The sequence below is a fragment of the Nicotiana tabacum genome, chromosome 17, assembly GCF_000715075.1.
Source record: "Nicotiana tabacum cultivar K326 chromosome 17, ASM71507v2, whole genome shotgun sequence".
In the NCBI taxonomy this organism is placed as follows: Eukaryota; Viridiplantae; Streptophyta; class Magnoliopsida; order Solanales; family Solanaceae; genus Nicotiana; species Nicotiana tabacum.
The window spans coordinates 31,329,310-31,348,537 of NC_134096.1; the positions used below are offsets into that span (position 1 = coordinate 31,329,310).

At 39.1% G+C, this 19,228-nt stretch overlaps 1 protein-coding gene across 1 annotated transcript in view; it reads left to right on the forward strand.

Annotated features, from left to right (window-relative positions):
* Positions 1-15,088: 15,088 nt before the first annotated feature.
* Positions 15,089-19,228, forward strand: part of LOC107797933 (DNA damage-binding protein 1) — a 29,180-nt gene continuing 25,040 nt past the window's right edge. The window contains exons 1-2 of the mRNA XM_075234162.1: positions 15,089-15,601; positions 15,939-15,987. Coding sequence (XP_075090263.1) covers positions 15,498-15,601; positions 15,939-15,987 — 153 coding nt within the window. The 5' untranslated portion in view covers positions 15,089-15,497. The remainder of the gene's footprint in view (positions 15,602-15,938; positions 15,988-19,228) is intronic.

A 19,228-nucleotide genomic window follows, 5' to 3' on the forward strand; every position in this document is an offset into this window, starting at 1 on the left:
TGGTTTCAGTGGTGCCTCGTCCAGAGGCAAATGTGTCAGTTTTGTAGAGGCCATACTATCAAGCCGGTTTAATTAGCACTCTAGGTTTCTGATGGTACAGGAAGCCATAGTGATTATGCACCTAGTTCCGAGCAGCTAGCATATAGCTCATGTTAGTGCACCTTTGATATAGAGTTACCATGGTGGTTATTCGGGTCGTCGGGGATAGCTCCAAGTTTAGCAGCCACGTCAGCAGAGGTCTTGCTATGTATGTAGGGATCTGAGGCACGTTGCGCGGTTTTTCCCTAGGCCGTAGAGCAATATGCCACAACAGGGTACTTGTGTTATGTTTTCGGCACTGGTTGCTTCACTACCCACTAATCCAGCAAGAGGCGGGGGGCAGGTAGAGAGAGGTGGAGGCCAGTCGTGAGAGGTCATCGTAGAGGTTGAGGATAGGTTGGTGGGCTCAGCCTCGTTGTTAAGCATTTTTGGGTAGGCTCAAGGCGGAGTCATCCAATGTAGTTATTATAGGTATTATCTCACTCAGTCTTAGAGATACATCTGTATTGTTTGATTCGGGTTCTACATATTCGTATGTGTCTTTATATTTTTCTTCGCACTTGAGTATGCCTCATAATTCTCTTGATGTTCCTATTTCGATGTCTACATCGATTAGAGATTCCCTAGTTGTTGATCAGATGTATCGGTCTTGTGTTGTTACTATTAATAGTTTTGATAATATATTTGATCTTTTGTGGTTGGATGTGGTGGATTTTGAGGCCATTCTTGGTATGGATTGATTTTCCCCATATCATGCTACCTTAGATTGTCATGCCAAGACTGTGACGTTGGTTATGCCATGGTTGCCTAGATTAGAGTGGAAAGGGACCCTCGGTCATTCCACTAGCAGGGTGGTTTCATATTTGAAGGCTCGGTGTATGGTTGAAAAGAGGTGTTTAGCATATTCATCTTATATCCGAGAGTCTAGTACATAGGTTTATTCGATGGATTTAGTGCCAGTTGTGAGGGAGTTTCCAAAGGTGTTTCCTGTAGATTTGCTGGGTATGCCACCCGATAGGGATATTGACTATTGCATTGATTTGGTTACAGACTATTTATATTCCACAATACAATATGGCTCCAATTGAGCTGAAGGATTAGTTGTAGGATTTGCTTGATAAGGGATTCATTAGACCGAGTGTTTCACCTTGGGGTACACCACTTTGTTTGTTAGGAAGAAGGATAGAACAATGAGGATGTGCATTAACTATCGGCAATTGACAAGGTTACAACTAAAAGCAAGTATTTTTTGCCTAGGATTGATGATTTATTTGACCAACTTCTGGGTGCCAAGGTGTTTTCCAAGATCGATTTGAGATCTGGCTACCATCTAGTGAAGATTAGGGCATCAGATGTCCCTAAGACAACTTTTAGGACTCGATATGGTCATTACGAATTCTTTTGTGATATCATTTGGCTTGAGTAATGCTCCAGCAGCCTTCATGGATTTGATGGACAGAGTGTTCAAGCCTAATTTGGATTCCTTCGTGATTGTCTTCATTGATGATATCCTGGTTTACTCCTATATAAGGGAGGAGAATGAGCAGCACCTGCAGATTGTACTTCAGACTTTGAAGGATCATCAACTATATTCCAAGTTTTTGAAGTGTGAGATCCAGTTGGACCTAGTTGCCTTCTTGGGTAATGTTGTGTCTTCTGATGGTATCAAGGTATATCCCAAGAAGATTGAGGTAGTTCAGAATTGGTCTAGACCTACTTCAGCTATAGAGATTCGGAGCTTCTTGGGTTTGGCGGCCTACTATCACCATTTCATGGAGGGGTTTTCATCTATCACATCCCCATTGACCAACTTGACTTAGAAGGCCGCTCTTTTGACTTGGTTTACCGAGTGTGAGGAGATATTTAAGAAGCTCAAGACCGCCTTGACTATAGCCTTAGTGTTGGTGTTACACATATGCTCGGGGTCTTACTTTGTGTATTGTGATTCATCGCGTGTTGGACTTGGCGCAATATCGATGTAGGATGGTAGATTGATTTCCTACCATATCGTCAGTTGAAGGTCCACGAGAAGGACTACCCCGTGCATGATTTGGAGTTAGCAGCCATTGTGCATGCGCTCAAGATTTGAAGGAATTACTTATACGGCGTGACATGTGAGGTCTACACTGAACATCGGAGTCTCCTGCATTTATTCAAGCAAAATGATCTTAACTTGAGGCAATGGAGATTGTTGGAGTTATTGAAATACTATGATATCACCATATTGTATCATCCAGGGAAAGCTAATGTAGTGGCCAATGCCTTGAGTAGGAAGGGCGGAGAGCATGGGTAGCTTGGTATTTATACCGGCAATGGAGAGACCATTGGCAAAGCATGTTCAATCTTTGGCTAACAGGTTTGTGAGGTTGATATTTCGAAGCCTAAGAGTGTTCTTGCTTGTGCTGTGGTGCAGACATCTTTGTTGGAGCCCACCAAGGCTCGCTAGTTTGATGATCCCCACTTGTTGGTGTTGAAATATACGACGCAGGGGTGGTGCTAAGAAAGTTGTGATTGGGGATGATGATGTTATGCGGCTTCAGGGTGATTTGTATTCTAAATATTGATGGTTTGAGAGAGTTGATTCTTGAAGAGGCTCATAGCTCACGATATTCTATTCAGCCATGTATCACAAAGATGTATTGTGACTTGAAGCAGCATTATTAGCGGTGGAAGATGAAGAAAGACATTGTTAGACACGTCTCTCGGTGTTTGAATTCTCAGCAGGTGATGCATGAACATCAGAAACCCGGTGGTTTGACTCAAAGGCTGGTAATATCGGAGTGAAAGTGAGAGCACATCACTATGGACTTTGTGGTATGTGTATCACGGACCTTTACGAAGTATGATGTTGTTTGGGTCATTTGGACCAGTTGATCAAGTCCGCACATTTCACTCTAGTGATAACTTCATAGTCTTTAGAGAAGTTGGCTCGGATTTACATTAGGAGATTATTCGCCTGCATGGTGTGCCTATTTCTATCATTTCAGACTGTGGCACGCAGTACACTTCAAACATTTGGAGAGCTTCACAACGTGAGTTGGGCATGCAAGTTGAGTTGAATACTGCATTTCACCCTTAGACGGACGGGAAGTTCGAGCGGACCATTCAAATTTTGAAGGATATGGTAAGGGCATGCACTATTAATTTTGGGGTTAGTGGAATCAGTTTCTACCTCTAGCGGAGTTTTTTTACAACAAAAACTACCAGTCGAATATTTAAATTTCTCCATATGAGGCCTTATACGGGAGACAATGTCTTTCTCCGGTTGGCTGTTGTGAGCCCGGTGAGGATTAAGCAAAAGAGTTATGCTGATAGGAAGGTTCGTGATGTGTCTTACATGGAGGGGGAGAAGGTTCTCCTCCACATTTTGCCTATGAAGGGTGTGATGCAATTTGGGAATAAGGGTAAGTACCCGAGTTTTATTGGTCCATTTGATGTCTTGGAGAGAGCTGAGGAGATTGTTTATAGGTTGCATTACCTCCTAGCCTAGAAGGGGTACATCATGTATTTCATGTTTCCATGCTTCGGAAGTACCACGAAGATAGGTCGCATCTTATGGACTTCAACATAGTGCAGCTTGATGAGAATTTGACATATGAGGAAGAACCGGTGGCTATTCTAGATGGACAGGTTCGAAAGTTGAGATCTAACAATATTCCTTATGTGAAAGTGCATTAGAGAGGACAGACGACTGAGAAGGCTACTTGGGAGTCCGAGACTTACATGAGGAGTAGATGTTCGCACCTTTTTGCTTTATAGGTACATTTCTATGTTCGTTTGAGGACGAACGTTTATTTTAGAGGCAGAGAATATAAAAACATGATAGGTCGTTTTGAGTTCCAACCCCCCATTTTATGATTCGAGACATTTCATAGCGCTATTTGATGCGTTATGACTTGCATGCATGGTCCGTGTTAATTTTCGGAAAGCTTTAATGTGAATTTCTAAAAAAAACTTGATTTTGATCTTGAAAATGGCTAGAATTGACCACGGTCAATATTTTTGGTAAATGACCTTAGATTAGTATTTCGACGATTTCGATAAGTTCGTATGATAATTTTTGACTTGTACACCCATTTGGGTGGGATCCCGGGTGACCCGTGGCCATTTTGGTGCTTAATGTTGAAAGTTTAAATTTTGAAGTTTGAACTATGAAATTCTTTGAGTTTTGGTGTTTGATTTTTGAATTTAGATGTTATTTTGATGATTTGAGGTTACGAGCGAGTTCGTATGATATTATTATACTTGTGTGGATGTTCGAATTGGAGCCCGAGAGGCTCAGGTGAGTTTTAGTTGAGTTCCAGACTGATTTGCTAGTAATTAGGATTGTTGGTGATGCAAACCTCGCATTTGCAAGTGTTTGTTCGCAAATACGAGCCTTGCATTTGCGAGTGCTAGCTTGCATTTGCGATGCAGGGTAGGGACTGGTTAGCTTTGCATTTGCGATGCAGGGTAGAGACTAGTTAGCTTCGCATTTGTGAAGTTTTGGCCACTTTTGTGAGGTGGTCGGGATTCGCAATTGTGAGCCTTATGTTTTTATTGCGACAATAGTGAGTAAAGGGACATATTCTCTTTTGCGAAGATTTGTTTGCTTTTGAAAGGTTCAGGTCCTTCGCAAATGCGAAGGCTTAGTTGTATTCACGATATCAGAGGTTGTTCGCATTTGCGATCAATGGTTCTCTTTTGTGAACATCTTCGCAATTGCGATATCTACATGTCATGATCCCAAATTCTCCATCTTAGGCTGTCGTGATTGCACCTAGTCTCTAAGACTAGGTAAGCCTAGCATACATTGAGAATTTATCAGAGTTAAAAACTAAGATGATAAATTAAACTGATATCCATCATAATGAAACTAAAACAGTACATTAGTCACAATATTCCCAAAATAAATGGAACTGAGCCATAAGCTCTAAGAGGTGCACTAGAAATCTCAAAAGTACAATAATGTCTAATGTGAAGATAAACAGTATAAAAGACAATAGTAGAAGGTGACTCCGAGGCCTACGAACGTCAAACAGGTATACCTTGAAGTTTCTGAAATATCTGGGTCGACTAACTAGCATCTGGCACGAGCAAATATACATGGATCTACACAAAAATGTTCAGATGCGTAGCATGAGTACACCAGAACGGTACTCGGTAAGTATCAAGCCTAACCTCGGTAGAGTAGTGACACGGCTAGGTCATGACACCTACTAGACATAGAAACTTGAACAGAATATTAATATATTCTAATAACAGAAAACAAAGAAATAAATGCCAACGAGACAGTACAATGATGTAAGGCTAACAACGGATATTAAAGCAATAAAGGACAACAAATAATGAGAATATGATAAGAACAACAAGTAATCAAATACAGTCAAATTACAAGTAAAACAAATGAAGGAATAACAATAAATGTTCCATCAACAAGCCTTTTCCACATGGAAAGTACAACAAGAATCACAACCGAGGTGCCACATAACACATTCACATTTCACTAGTCATAGTCACAATCTTCCTTATATCATCGCGTGAGCCTTGCATTTATTTTGAAAATAATTTTTTTGAAGTAGCTATATGTGTTTTAGCTCCCTTATCTTACCACGTGGCTTCAAGTAATTCCCTTACTAGCAATATGCGCATAAATCCCACCTTATATCAACTCATGTGTTTCAATACCCACCCTTATACTACCGCATGCATATCAATATCACAACACAATAATCAACTCGTACCACATGTACCCATATGCCACAACATTAGTAAATCAACAATAACAGTGTTACCACAACACATAGCCCACGACTCAACCACAATGTGTACAAGAATATCAATAATAACAAAATGAATGAGAAATAACTCAACAAGGAAGGATGTCCCAATAATCAACACTTCAACCACAATGCGTTAATAGCTTTCACAACTACAACCTCAATAACTCAATAATGAAGGTATTCCTGTGAAATGGCAACTTCCAATTCAAGTACGTAACATAAGCTTAACAATGAAAGAGATAGTATGAAATAGCAACTACAACTAAATGCATGTAAATAACTCAACAATGGGGAGGATATCATGTAACAACGTCTACAAATAAATGCATATAAGAGTAACTTTGACAATGGAAAACTAGAACATGTAATAACAACTTCAATTAAGGCATGTAAGAATAATATTGACAATGAAAGACCGAACAAATAGTAACTTCAATAAAGTGCTTATAAGTAATCTAAGAGTCTAAACCGGTCAAATATCACATATAATCCCTTGTACACACTCATCACCTCGTGTAAACGTCTTCCACATAATTCAAATAGAACAATCAACCCAAATCCTAAGGGGTAGTTCCCCCCCCACAAAGTTAGGAAAGATACTTACTTTATCTAAGCCAAATCAACACTCAAAAAAATAGCTTTTCCCTTAAAATTCGCTTCCGCGCGGCTCAAATCTAGCATTAAAATGACTTTATATCATCAAACAATATAAGAGAAATTAATTTCGATTAATAAAGCAAAGATCTTTATACAACTCCCCAAAGGTCAACCCCGGGCTTGCTCGGTCAAAACTCGGGTCCAAAGGTAGATCCCGACAGCCCATAACCCATGAGTACATATATGTATTTTGTTTTCAAATCTGAGTCAAATTAGACTCTAAGATCCCAATTTTTCATTTTTCAAAACATAAAAAAAATCTCTTTGATTATCATAAATTTGATGTTTAATCTCATATATAATCATGCAATATAGTTGAAAATTGATCAAAATCACTTACTCAATGATTGTATGTGAGAATCCCATATCCAAATCGCCTCCTACCGAGTCTAGGGTTCTAAAAATGAGAGAAATAAGAACAAATCCCATTTTCCCTTCCCTTTTGTTCTGGTGCAGATGTCGCAATTGCGAAACAGGGTTTGCAATTGCGAACCCTCACAATTGCGAAGAAGGAATCGCAATTGCGGCGTCTAATAACCTAAAGGGAAGTAGAAAATACGACATCGAATATAGAATATCGATGTCGTAGTCCTTGAGTAACTCAAGCTACCTTTTTTGCCTCAGATTCAATTCCTTCTGCTTGAAGATATATTGAAGGCTCTTATGGTCCGTGAATATATCCACATGGACCCCATTCAAATAATGACGCCAAATCTTCAATGCAAAACCACCACCGCAAGTTCTAAGTCATGTGTTGGATAGCCTTTCTCATGATTTTTGAGTTTCCTAGAAGCATAAGTGATCACCTTGCTATGTTGCATCAATACACATCCAAGTTCGATCCTTGAAACATCACAATACACCACAAACCCTTCTATACCCTATGGTAAGGTCAACACCGATGTCGTAGTCAATCTTGATTTCAACTCTTGGAAACTCTCTTCGCAAGCACCCGTCCATTGGAATTTAACCGCCCTCTGCGTCAGTTTAGTCAATGGAGAGGCAAGAGTAGAGAACCCCTCCACAAATTTCCTGTAATACTCTGTTAAGCCCAAGAAACTGCGAATCTCTATTGAAGTTGTAGGTCTAGGTCAATTCTTCACAGCTACTACCTTCTGAGGATCAACCTTGATTCCTTCACTAGAGACGACATGGCCCAGGAATGTGATAGATTCAAGCCAAAATTCACACTTCGAAAACTTCGCATATAACTTTTGTTGATATAGGGTCTGCAGAACTTCCCTGAGATGATCAGTGTGGTCCTCTCGACTCCGTGAATATACAAGAATGTCATCAATGAACACTATCACAAAGGAGTCGAGGAAAGGCTGGAAGACTCGATTCATAAGATCCATAAAAGCTGCTGGGGCATTTGTTAGCCCAAAAGACATTACCAAAAATTCAAAGTATCCATACCGGGTCCTGCAAGTTATTTTCGGAATATCCTTCTCCCTTATCTTTAATTGGCGATACCCAGATCTTAAATCAATTTTGGAGAAGTACTTACCACCTTGCAACTGGTCAAATAAGTCATCTATCCTTGGCAGTGGGTACTTATTCTTGATTGTGACATTGGTGAACTACCGATAGTCGATACACATTCTTAGTGACCCATCCTTCTTCCTTACAAATAGAACCGGTGCGCCCCAAGGCGACACACTCAGCCAGATGAAACTCTTCTCTAACAAATCCTTCAATTGTTCCTTTAGTTCAACCAGTGTCATTCTGTAGGGTGGAATAGATATAGATTCCAAAATCAATCTCCCTGTCTGGTGGGATCCCAAGGAGCTCATCTGGGAAGACCTCCAAAAATTCATTCACAACTAGTTACTATTTCGAAATATAACAAATTTGAACACAAATTAGGAAGAAGTCCATATTAATCATCTCTCACTTCCACATTGAAATTTCTATATTCTGTGCCAACCCACCGGGACTTTGATGTTCGGCCTTAATTTGCTGACAATTCGGGCATCTTGCCACAAAGTTTGCTATATTTCTCTTCATATCATTCCACCAGTAAACTTTCTTGAGATCGTGATACATCTTTGTAGATACCGGGTACACGAAATACCTAGAAGCGTGAACCTCGATCATGACTCTTTCCCGGAGACCATCTACATTTGGAACACATAATTACCCTTGGTACCTTAATGTACCATCATCCATGCCAAGAGAAAAGGCCGTGGTCTTATGTTTCTGAATCCCCTACTTCAGCTGAAAAAATAATGGGTTGTTGTATTGCTTCTCCTTGACTTCCACAACAAGCGATGATTCATCCCTATTTTGCACAATCACCCATCCTTGACTAGAGTCCGCAAGATGAACTCCCAAACTAGCCAACTGGTGAACATCCTTGGCCAACGGCCTTTGATATGCTTCCAAGTGAGCCAAACTACCCATGGATTTCTAGCTAAGAGCATCCGCCACAACATTAGACTTCCCCAGATGATATAGAATATCGATGTCGTAGTCCTTGAGTAACGCAAGCCACCTTCTCTACCTTAGATTCAATTCCATCTGCTTGAAGATATATTAAAGACTCTTATGGTCCATGAATATATCCACATGGACCCCATACAAATAATGACGAATCTTCAGTGCAAAAACCACTGCCGCAAGTTCTAAGTCATGTGTTGGATAACTTTTCTCATGATTCTTGAGTTGCCTAGAAGCATAAGCGATCACCTTGCCATGTTGCATCAATACACACCCAAGTCCGATCCTTGAAGCATCACAATACACCATAAACCCTTTTATACCCTCTGGTAAGGTCAACACCAATGTCGTAGTCAATCTTGATTTCTACTCTTGGAAGCTCTCTTCGCAAGCATCCGATCATTGGAATTTAACCGCATTCTATGTCAGTTTAGTCAATGGAGAGGCAAGAGTAGAGAACCCCTCCACAAATTTCCTGTAATACTTTGTTAAGCCCAAGAAACTGCGAATCTCTGTTGAAGTTGTAGGTCTAGGCCTATTCTTCACAGCTACTACCTTCTGAGGATCAACCTTGATTTCTTCACTAGAGACGACATGACCCAATAATATGACAGATTCAAGCCAAAATTCACACTTCGAAAACTTCGCATATAACTTGTGCTGATATAGGGTTTGTAGAGCTGTCCTGAGATGATCGGCGTGGTCCTCACGATTATACTGGAACTCCAACATATTATACTGGAGTTCCAGATAAATCCAGCATATTATACTGGAGTTCTAGTATAATATACCGGTCTAGCATAATATGCTGGAAGTTCATACACAAGTGCTCCAATTTCCAGTATATTACACTGGAACTTTCCGCGTGTTGGGGTTTCAGCATAATATGTTGGAAGTTCATACACATGTGCACCAATCTCCAGTATATTATGCTGGACCGGTCTGTGTTATAGTAAAAGAGTGGCTATTTTTCAATGATGGTGAATATACAAGAATGTCATTAATGAACATTATCACAAAGGAGTCGATGAAAGGCTTGAAGATTCAATTCATAAGATCCATGAAAGCTGCTGGGGCATTCGTTATCCCAAAAGACATTACCAAAAATTCAAAGTGCCCATACCGGATCCTGAAAACTATTTTCGGAATATCCTGCTCCCTGATATTTAATTGGTGATACGCATATCTTAAATCAATTTTGGAGAAGTACTTAGCACCCTACAACTGGTCAAACAAATTATCTATCCTTGGCAGTGGGTACTTATTCTTGATTGTGACCTTGTTGAGCTGCCGATAGTCGATACACATTCTTAGTGACCCATCCTTCTTCCTTACTAAGAGAACCGGTGTGCCCCAAGGCGACACACTTGGCCGGATGAAACCCTTCTCTAACAAATCCTTCAATTGTTCCTTTAGTTCCTTCAATTCTGCTAGTGTCATTCTGTAGGGTGGAATAGATATAGGCTGGGTGCCTGGCATCACATCAATCCCAAAATCAATCTCCCTGTCTAGTGGGATCCCAAGGAGCTCATCAGGAAAGACATCCAAAAATCCATTCACAACTAGTTACTATTTGGAAATATAACAAATTTGAACACAAATTAGGAATGTTGTGGCGGATGCTCTTAGCTGGAAATCCATGGGTAGTTTGGCTCACTTGGAAGCATATCAAAGGCCGTTGGCCAAGGATGTTCACTGTTTGGCTAGTTTAGGAGTTCGTCTTGGGAGTGGGAGATGATCAATATGGACTTTATGGTAGGACTACCTCGCACTCCTCGTAATTTTGGCTCGATTTGGGAGATTATGGATCGACTCACGAAATCGGCACACTTCTTGCCGGTTAAGGCTACTGACACAATGGAAAAGTATGCTTAGTTGTATATCTAGGAAATAGTCAGGTTGCATGGCACTCTAATTTCTATCATTTATGATCGGGGGGCATAATTCACGGCTAATTTTTGGAAGAAATTTCAGCATGGTTTGGGTACTTAGGTGAATCTTAGTACAACCTTTCATCCACAAACCAACAGGAAGGCATAAATGATCATTCAGATGCTTGAGGATATGTTGCGCACTTATGTTCTTGACTTCAAGGGTAGTTAGGATGATCATTTTCCACTCATAGAATTTGCCTATAACAACAATTACCATGCTAGCATTCAGATGGCACCATTCGAGGCTCTATGTGGTAGGAGATGTAGATCTCCCATTGGGTGGTTCGCGATTGGGGAAGCAGAGTTGATATGGCCAGACCTCATGCATCATGCTATAGAGAAATTTGGATCATTAAGGAATAGTTAAAATTGCTCAGAGTCGTCAGAAGTCCTATTTAGATGTACGTCGCATGGATTTGGAATTCAAAGAAGATGATTGAGTATTTTTGAAGGTTTTCCCAATGAAGGGTATAATGCGGTATGGGAAGACGGGAAAATTGAGTCCCAGGTATGTCGGGACGTATAGAATGATTCAACGGATTGGTCAAGTGGCTTACAGGCTTGAGCTACCACTAAAGATGTCCTTAGTGCACCAGTGTTTCATGTATCTATGTTGAAGAAGGTAGTCGGAGACCCTGACACTCATTGTTCCGGTTGAGACTATTGAGGTTAATGAGGAATTGACTTATGAAGAGATTCCAGTTTCCATTATTGATAGGCAAGTCCGAAAGATGAGAAATAAAGAAATTTCCTCCGTGAAAGTGTTATGACGAAACCAACAAGTTGAAGAGGCCATTTGGGAGGCCTAGGAAGAGATGAAGAGGAAGTACCCTCATTTGTTTGAATAACTCTGTATTTATGAAGTTATGTTCAGTGAAATTGTTAAGAGTTTACTTTCTATGAATTATGTTTCACTTGTACAATTTATGTTAAGGACGTTTCTTTTGGTAATATAATGTTTATAACGTTGTGGTCGGTATTGCCTCCATGGTTGTGTTACATCATTGTGTTATGGTTGTGTTGTTAGGATTGGTTTCTGTGATTCTGTGACAGGTGGATAGGCCCAGTTATAGGGGAGACTCAGGCAAAATTTTTGAAAAATTTGGGAGTTAGTCAAAAATTTGGAACTGCTAGTGTGGGAAGTAGCAGCTGAGTCACATTGGATTCTAATGGCGGATTTTGACCCTCATTCGAGGACGAATGATCTTAGGTGGGGGATGATGTAAGGCCCCGCAGAATTTCACCTAGCACTCGGGGTTTCGTGATGAAAAAGTAGACTTATATGTTAGATGATTGTAGAAATTCTTCGCGGCTCGCAAGCTCGTCGCGGTACGAAATTTTTGGGTTGAATAATGCATGAGGGAGTTGAAGAATTTTTTTTGCAGAGCAGGGCATTTCTGCGATCCACTCTGCGGCCGCAGAATCACTCTGCGGGCCGCAAATTGGCCCTAGAGTGCAATAGAAAATGGCCAATTTTGGAGGGTCTTTTTGAGGTCCAATATACGACCGTATAATGTTTCCGCGGGCCGCACAATCCATCGCAGATCCAACATAAAAATTTCTGGAGGGGAATTCTGAGGACCGCATGTCTCCCGCAGACCTGACCCAAGCAGCCTAGTTCTTGACATCACTTCTGTGGCCCATTTTGCAGACCGCATATTCATTCTACGGTTCACTCTGTGACCGCAAAGCTGTGTTCGGAGGGTCCATTTTCTGGTTTTTATAACCCGACCCTATTTTGATATATAGACGTTAAAGACCATTTGCAAAGAGAAAATCTGATATTTTTAGAGTGAGGAAGTGCTATAGAGTGGGAGGGGAGTTCCTAAGCTATTTTTCATCAATCCTTGCTCAAAAGTTGGAGAATCCACAAGGAAAACTAAAAAATTCTTCATCCAAGAGGTATGGTTCCATACCCTAGTTTTAATTTTGAATTTTGGGTAGAAAATGGTTAATGATGAGTGTGATTCTTGGGTGTGAGAGTGTTGATTATGTATGCATGTACTATCAAGGTTTGTGGGAAGGTTGTTAAGCTCAAATTGGTAGGCTTTGGGTTGTGGGATGAAGGAACCCACCATAGGAGGATCTTGAAATCATGATGTCCACTTAGTTTTGTTAAAATGCTCAAATGAGCTGAACCCATGAACTTCTTCCTAATTTGTGTTCAAATTTGTTATATTTCCAAATAGATCGAAGTTGCTAAGTTTTCACTAAAATACTGATCGTTGTCAACTTTAAAAAACTAGTCGTTGCCAACTTTAAAAAAATAACCGTTGCTAACTTTAAAAAAAACAATTACCAACTTTAGTATATAAATATTTAAATTAATAATATTTTAAAAAAATGTCCACTTAAGGTCCACATCTCGTTCCATACCATTAGTTAAGCCTCATTTGTTTGCACTTAATGGAGGTCTGAATCTTAATCATTCAGATCTCAGACATTAAGTGCGTTTGTTTTCAAAGTCTGAATCTTAATTATTCAGATCTTTATCATTAAGTGTGTTTATTTATTTTTTACTTCACAACCACTTAATGGGTATGAATATGTCTGTATCATTAAGATCTATAACATAGACTTAATTTCATTAAGATGCTATCATCCATATTCATTATTAACTGCCGCCACCGCCTACCATTATCAACTACCACCATGCCACCCACCACCACCATCATCCTCAATCATAGACGCCATCATTGTCGACTACCACCACCTACCATCCCCACCACTCCCACCACCATCATTAACAACAACCAACACTAATCCACCTCAACTGCCACAACTAACCACCCCATCACCATCAACAACTATAGCTGGCACTGCCCATCATTATATCTACCACCACCCACCACTGTCTTTCTCAATCACAACTACCACCACCACCACTCGCCATTATTAAATATCACCACCCGCCACCACCATCTTCAATCATAATAGTTACCACTACCAATCACCACTAGCTACTACCCTAAACTATCACCAACTAGGGGTGTTCAAAACCGAACCGAAACCGAAAACCGAACCGAAATCGAAGCTTAATGGCTTATTGGTATCGGGTTAACGGCTTAACGGACGGGGAACGGATTGAAATTTTTTTATTAACGGCTTATCGGTTTGGTGGCGGATTATTCAATTTTCTTAACGGATAATCCGCTAACCCGTTAAGAATATATATATATATATTTCATTTTTATCCATATATATATATATATATATTAAATATCAAAAACCCTTCCACTTCTTCCATATATATATATATATAATTCATTTTTATCCATATATATATATATATATATATATATATATATATTTATATATTAAATATCAAAAACCCTTCCACTTCTTCTAGTACTCCATCTTTAAGTTCTAACGCCTTATTCCTAAATAATCAGAACCTTTACGTACTATGCATCAGAAGATCCCAGGCTTGGCTTAGCTTAGCTTATTCTCCCACCCTACAACAAGATTGTTTAAGCTGCTGTCTATGGTTCACCTCTGCTTTTGTTTTTTTAAAACTAATGCCTGCTGTCTATGTTTAATAGAAGAACAATAGTGTTGTGCCACAACTTTTTTCACTCTACAATACATGACACACTACATCATTCTTATGTAGGCGTTAACAGACATGTATGTATGGATTCAATGTGTAATTTTCTATTCTGAATTTGTATGCTAGGCGGTCAACAAACAATTAATGAACGCAATATAGATTGAATTAGGCCGATAAACCGCCCAATAACCGCCCGATAAGAGCTAAACCGTTACCAATCCGCCCGATATCTTATCGGGTGGCTAGCGGATTAATACATTTAAAACCCGATAACCGTTAAGCCAAACCGTTAAGAGTAATTAACCGCCCAATCCGCCCGATAAGCAGCCCTATCACCAACCACCGCTTTTAGTCGGCATTCACAAGCACTACCGTTAGCCATCACCACCAGCAACTACCATATTTTAAAAAGCTATATATTTTAGTGATGTAATATTAGATTAATTGGTATTTTATTTGAATTTTATGTTTATTAATTTTTAGATAAACGTAAATTTTATATATTAAGATGTTAAAAACCAAACAGTCTTAATCATTTAGTATTCAGATCTTAATACACATCTTGACATTCAGATGTGTATTCAGATTCGAATGACTTAATTTTAATATATATTTTGATATTCAGACGTATATTCAGATTTAGATGTCTTAATCTTAAAAAGAAAATGACGCTTTAGTGATACGGATCGTCTCGTTTATCTCGGCCCGAATAAGATCCAGTCCCGTTTATCTCGTTAAGATTTCCTCCGTTCATCCTTGCCCCCAAGGATACCGTAGCAAGTTTCTCCACCAAAGACCAAGCCATTTTTGTGGCGGGAGCCCTAAAAAGCCCAAAGTGTTCATTTTATGTTGCCTGTGTGCCCTATTTTAAGTAATAACGACATCGTATTGGTCTTCGGTGTACTAGTCCAGAGGCTAGATGTTTCTCTTCACTAAGTTCACCGTCAATATATAAATGCAGTGTCTCGTTTCCCTCCTTTCAAAACTCACTATTTTCAACTGATTGAACTCACGACTGTCCTATACATATATATTTAGAGAGAGAAACAAAAAGGGTCTTAGGGTTCGTACGCGTAGCTCGGGATTTCGATATCTAGAGGAGAAGAAGTTAACAAGATGAGTATATGGAACTATGTGGTTACGGCTCACAAGCCAACGAACGCTACACATTCCTGTGTTGGCAATTTCACCGCTCCTCACGAGCTCAATCTTATCATTGCGTACGTATGCCCTAGCTTTCCTATTTTCCTCATTTTTGCCTATTTGCTATAGTTGTTTGTGGATTTTGGCTTGTTTTATTTGTAGAGCACTTTTTTTCTAGTGAATTATACCTACTACTGTGCTCAACTATTGGGGTTTTCCTGGTGGGTCGGCCCATTGTTAATTTGCATTTCCGAGTTCACTATTTTTGGGTTTTACAATCCGTAGTTAGTCGGCTTTGATAATTACATACAGAGTGTTTTCTTTTTTGTATTCTTTTCTTTGCTTATTCATTTTTTTGTGTGAAAATTGGTTACTAATTTGTTAATTCTTTTTCTCAATTTTGGTTTTTATTAGGAAATGTACTCGAATCGAGATTCATTTACTCACTCCCCAAGGTTTACAGGTGAACACGTTTTCCTTCTTGTTTTGGCTGGCATGTCTCTTCTGTTTTTGAAGCAATTACTCATATTTCGGGCATAATTTATCCAATTCTGACGTCTGTTTTAAATTGGAGCTTATCAAGTTAGTAATGGAAGGTTAATTCTAGTGTACTCTTTTGGTTTGGGAAAAGAAAGAAGAAAGAATGACATCAACAGTTCTTTTTCAGAAAAATGATATAAATAGTTGTTCTATAGGACAGTTGAAAAGAAAATCAGTTGGTACATTGGATGACTTGAACACTTGCAGTATCCTCAGTGTAATATCCCTTGTTTTAATCAGGAAATAAGTGAACTTTGGGTCATTTAAATTTAAGAAAAGATGAATTGCGATTAGCCTAATTGAATGGTTAAACCCCAGAAGAGTATATGCCTTCAAGTTGCATATACTATTTAATTCTATATTGTTACATCTTAATCTATCATACAATTCTGTTGAAAGATTGAGCTTAAATATCTTAAATATTTGCATTTCGGTGCTACAATGTCCAATGTCATCACACAACCATTCGTCTTATTGAGGTTAAACTTTCAGTGTGTGTGTATATTGTACTGCTTACTGTTTTCGGTGCCTCTCCATAGTTCCAAGTTTTGATTGATAATGATCTCGTTAGTGTTTTCAATTAGTACCACATCACTTGTCAATTGGCCTTGGAATCTCATTTAGCATATTTTTGTTTAGAACATTCTTAGGGTAATCATGTACATGTTCCAGATTTTTAGTGTGAACTCGCAGTTATAGGAAATTGTGTATCTCTTTTGTGGTTATCACACTGAGACTCCTTCGTAAATATCCTTTATGAGAATTATATATTTGGCATGGTTTTCCAGCACTAGTGGTCAATTACTAGGTGGACATTTTTTATGACTTACCACTAAGAGTATCATGTAAAAGATTGCTCACTATGAAATCCGTGATTGAAACGTGTAGAAAAAGTTGTGATGACAATAGAAATATTTGTTTAAAGGAAGCAAGGAGGTATTAATCAAGAGCATGTTTAGTATTTCGACATCTTGCATGTCAATGAATGCGTTTGTTAGTGTTTCCGGAAGTTGATTTTGAGAGGAAACTTTTGTGCGATACTAAGGATGAGACAAAATAGTTTCACTTGGCGAATTGGAAAGTGGTCATATCCGCAATACAGTATGAAGGCCTCAATGTGAAGGATTTTAGAGTCTTTAGCAAAGCACACTTATTAAAATGGCCAAGTGGATTTGACAATGAGGTGCGGAGTTTTTGGAGAGTAGTAACTGAATAATAAGGTTTCCAAGAGGATTGGGTTGAGGGGGTTGGAAGAGTGAACCATCTCGTTGCCTTGTTGGTGAAATCATGTTTAAGGTGAGATGGAAACATGATCAGTATATGGAAGTGTAGGTATTGTGGAGAAAATATCCTCACCAACGCCTTCTCGTGGTCTTTAGCATATGAAGCCAAGAAGCTATGACAATTGCTCAAGTACTCAAGCTACAAGATGTGAAATTGTTTGAGATTGAGATTTAGGAAAAACTAGTTTCAGTACCTCATGAAATTACTCTACGAGCAAAACATCGTATCGTCAAACCAAGCTGCTTAGAATTGGAACGAGAAGAAAGTTGAATTTCTAGATGTAGTCTTTCCACCATAGACTACCAAGAACAGGGACACGTTAGAGCCTTCAGAAAGGTATGTTTTTTCCCCACTTAGCTAGCATCAAAGGGACCCATTCTTACGGTTAAAAAATTGGTTTAACGTGTACAATTACTGGCAGAAAATGTTGACTACTTCGGCTACTCAATTACGATAGAAAATATTGGATCAATTTGGATTAAGCGAGTAATGCTAGCTACATGCAAGGATATGATGTTCGACTTGGCTTTAGAAGAAAAAAAGAAGATTAGAGGATGAATGTAGCCCATCCATCTATCAGTGAATGCTTGAGAGAAAGGAAATGTACGTGAGAGCTTTTCAAGATGCAGTAAATGATTTTGTATGATTTTTTTTGCCTTATAGTTATTATTATTTTGTGCACTTATGAGGTTTTAATTCTCAATTGTGTTTCATGTGGTGTTCTTTTACCACGTTAATTGATTTCAAATGGTGAACTTTTAGATAAACACCCATCACATTTGCAGTTTGTCTATTTGACCATGCAAAACCATCTCATGTTTTAAGCTGTTCTCAAGTTTTTGCTTGTTTCTGACGAGTAATTAGTTAATCTGATAGTTTATAATCTCATCTTACTTTGTTTTGAATGATGTCGAGTCTTTCAGCTTGAGATACGCTTGTTTCATCATACTGTCCCAACCTTTGTTTCCAATTCAAGATCTTCATCATGGTTGATTTTTTAGCCGAAAGAATCACATAAATTTGGTATTAGAGCATACTTGATAATCTACTCATGGAATGAAAAATAGGATGCTGGGTTCAAAAGATGGAAAATATTAAAAGAGCCTAAGTGAACTACGATGGAACCTCTAATGTTACGGGAGGCAGAAAGATGAAGAATACTTAAGAATGATGAGAAGGGGTAAGAAGTTAGTTCCTTTTATATGACTACTAGAGACAGCTCAAGGAGGCCAAGATAATAATTTGTGATTGAACAAGAAGGTAAGATCATCCGGTTTATGAGAGATTATTTCACACCCAATACTTGTAATAGAAAGGTTTGTTCGGTGATCATCAATGGTGGAAGTTGCATATATGTTGTTGAGACGGTTACTAAACTTAGTTTGCCATCCGAACCTCAAAAACACCTTTACAAGATAATTGCTTCAGAATGTTGATGTTTGTAGATAACTCATCGATACTTAGTTTCTTTTGTTGTTGGAAAACTATGCAAGAACTCTGCCCAGTGCACTAAGCTCCCGCTATGCGCGGGGCTCGGGGTCCGGGAAGGGCCAGACCACAAGGGTCTATTATACGCAGTCTTACCCTGCATTTCTGCAAGAGGCTGTTTCCACGGCTCGAACCCATTACCTCTTGGTCACATGGCAGCAACTTTAGAAAAATGAATATATAAGAACTCTATTTGGTGTGATGTTATGCATATGGATGTTTGTCATCTATTGTTGCCAAACCGTAGAAGTATGATAGGTATGCTCATCATGGTGGGTACCTTAACACTTTCTCCCTCGGTTTCAATTTATATGAGGTAATTTGACTCGGCACAAAGTTTAAGAGGGAAAAAACTTTTGAAACTTGTGGCCCTTAAACCCGGGAGAGGGATA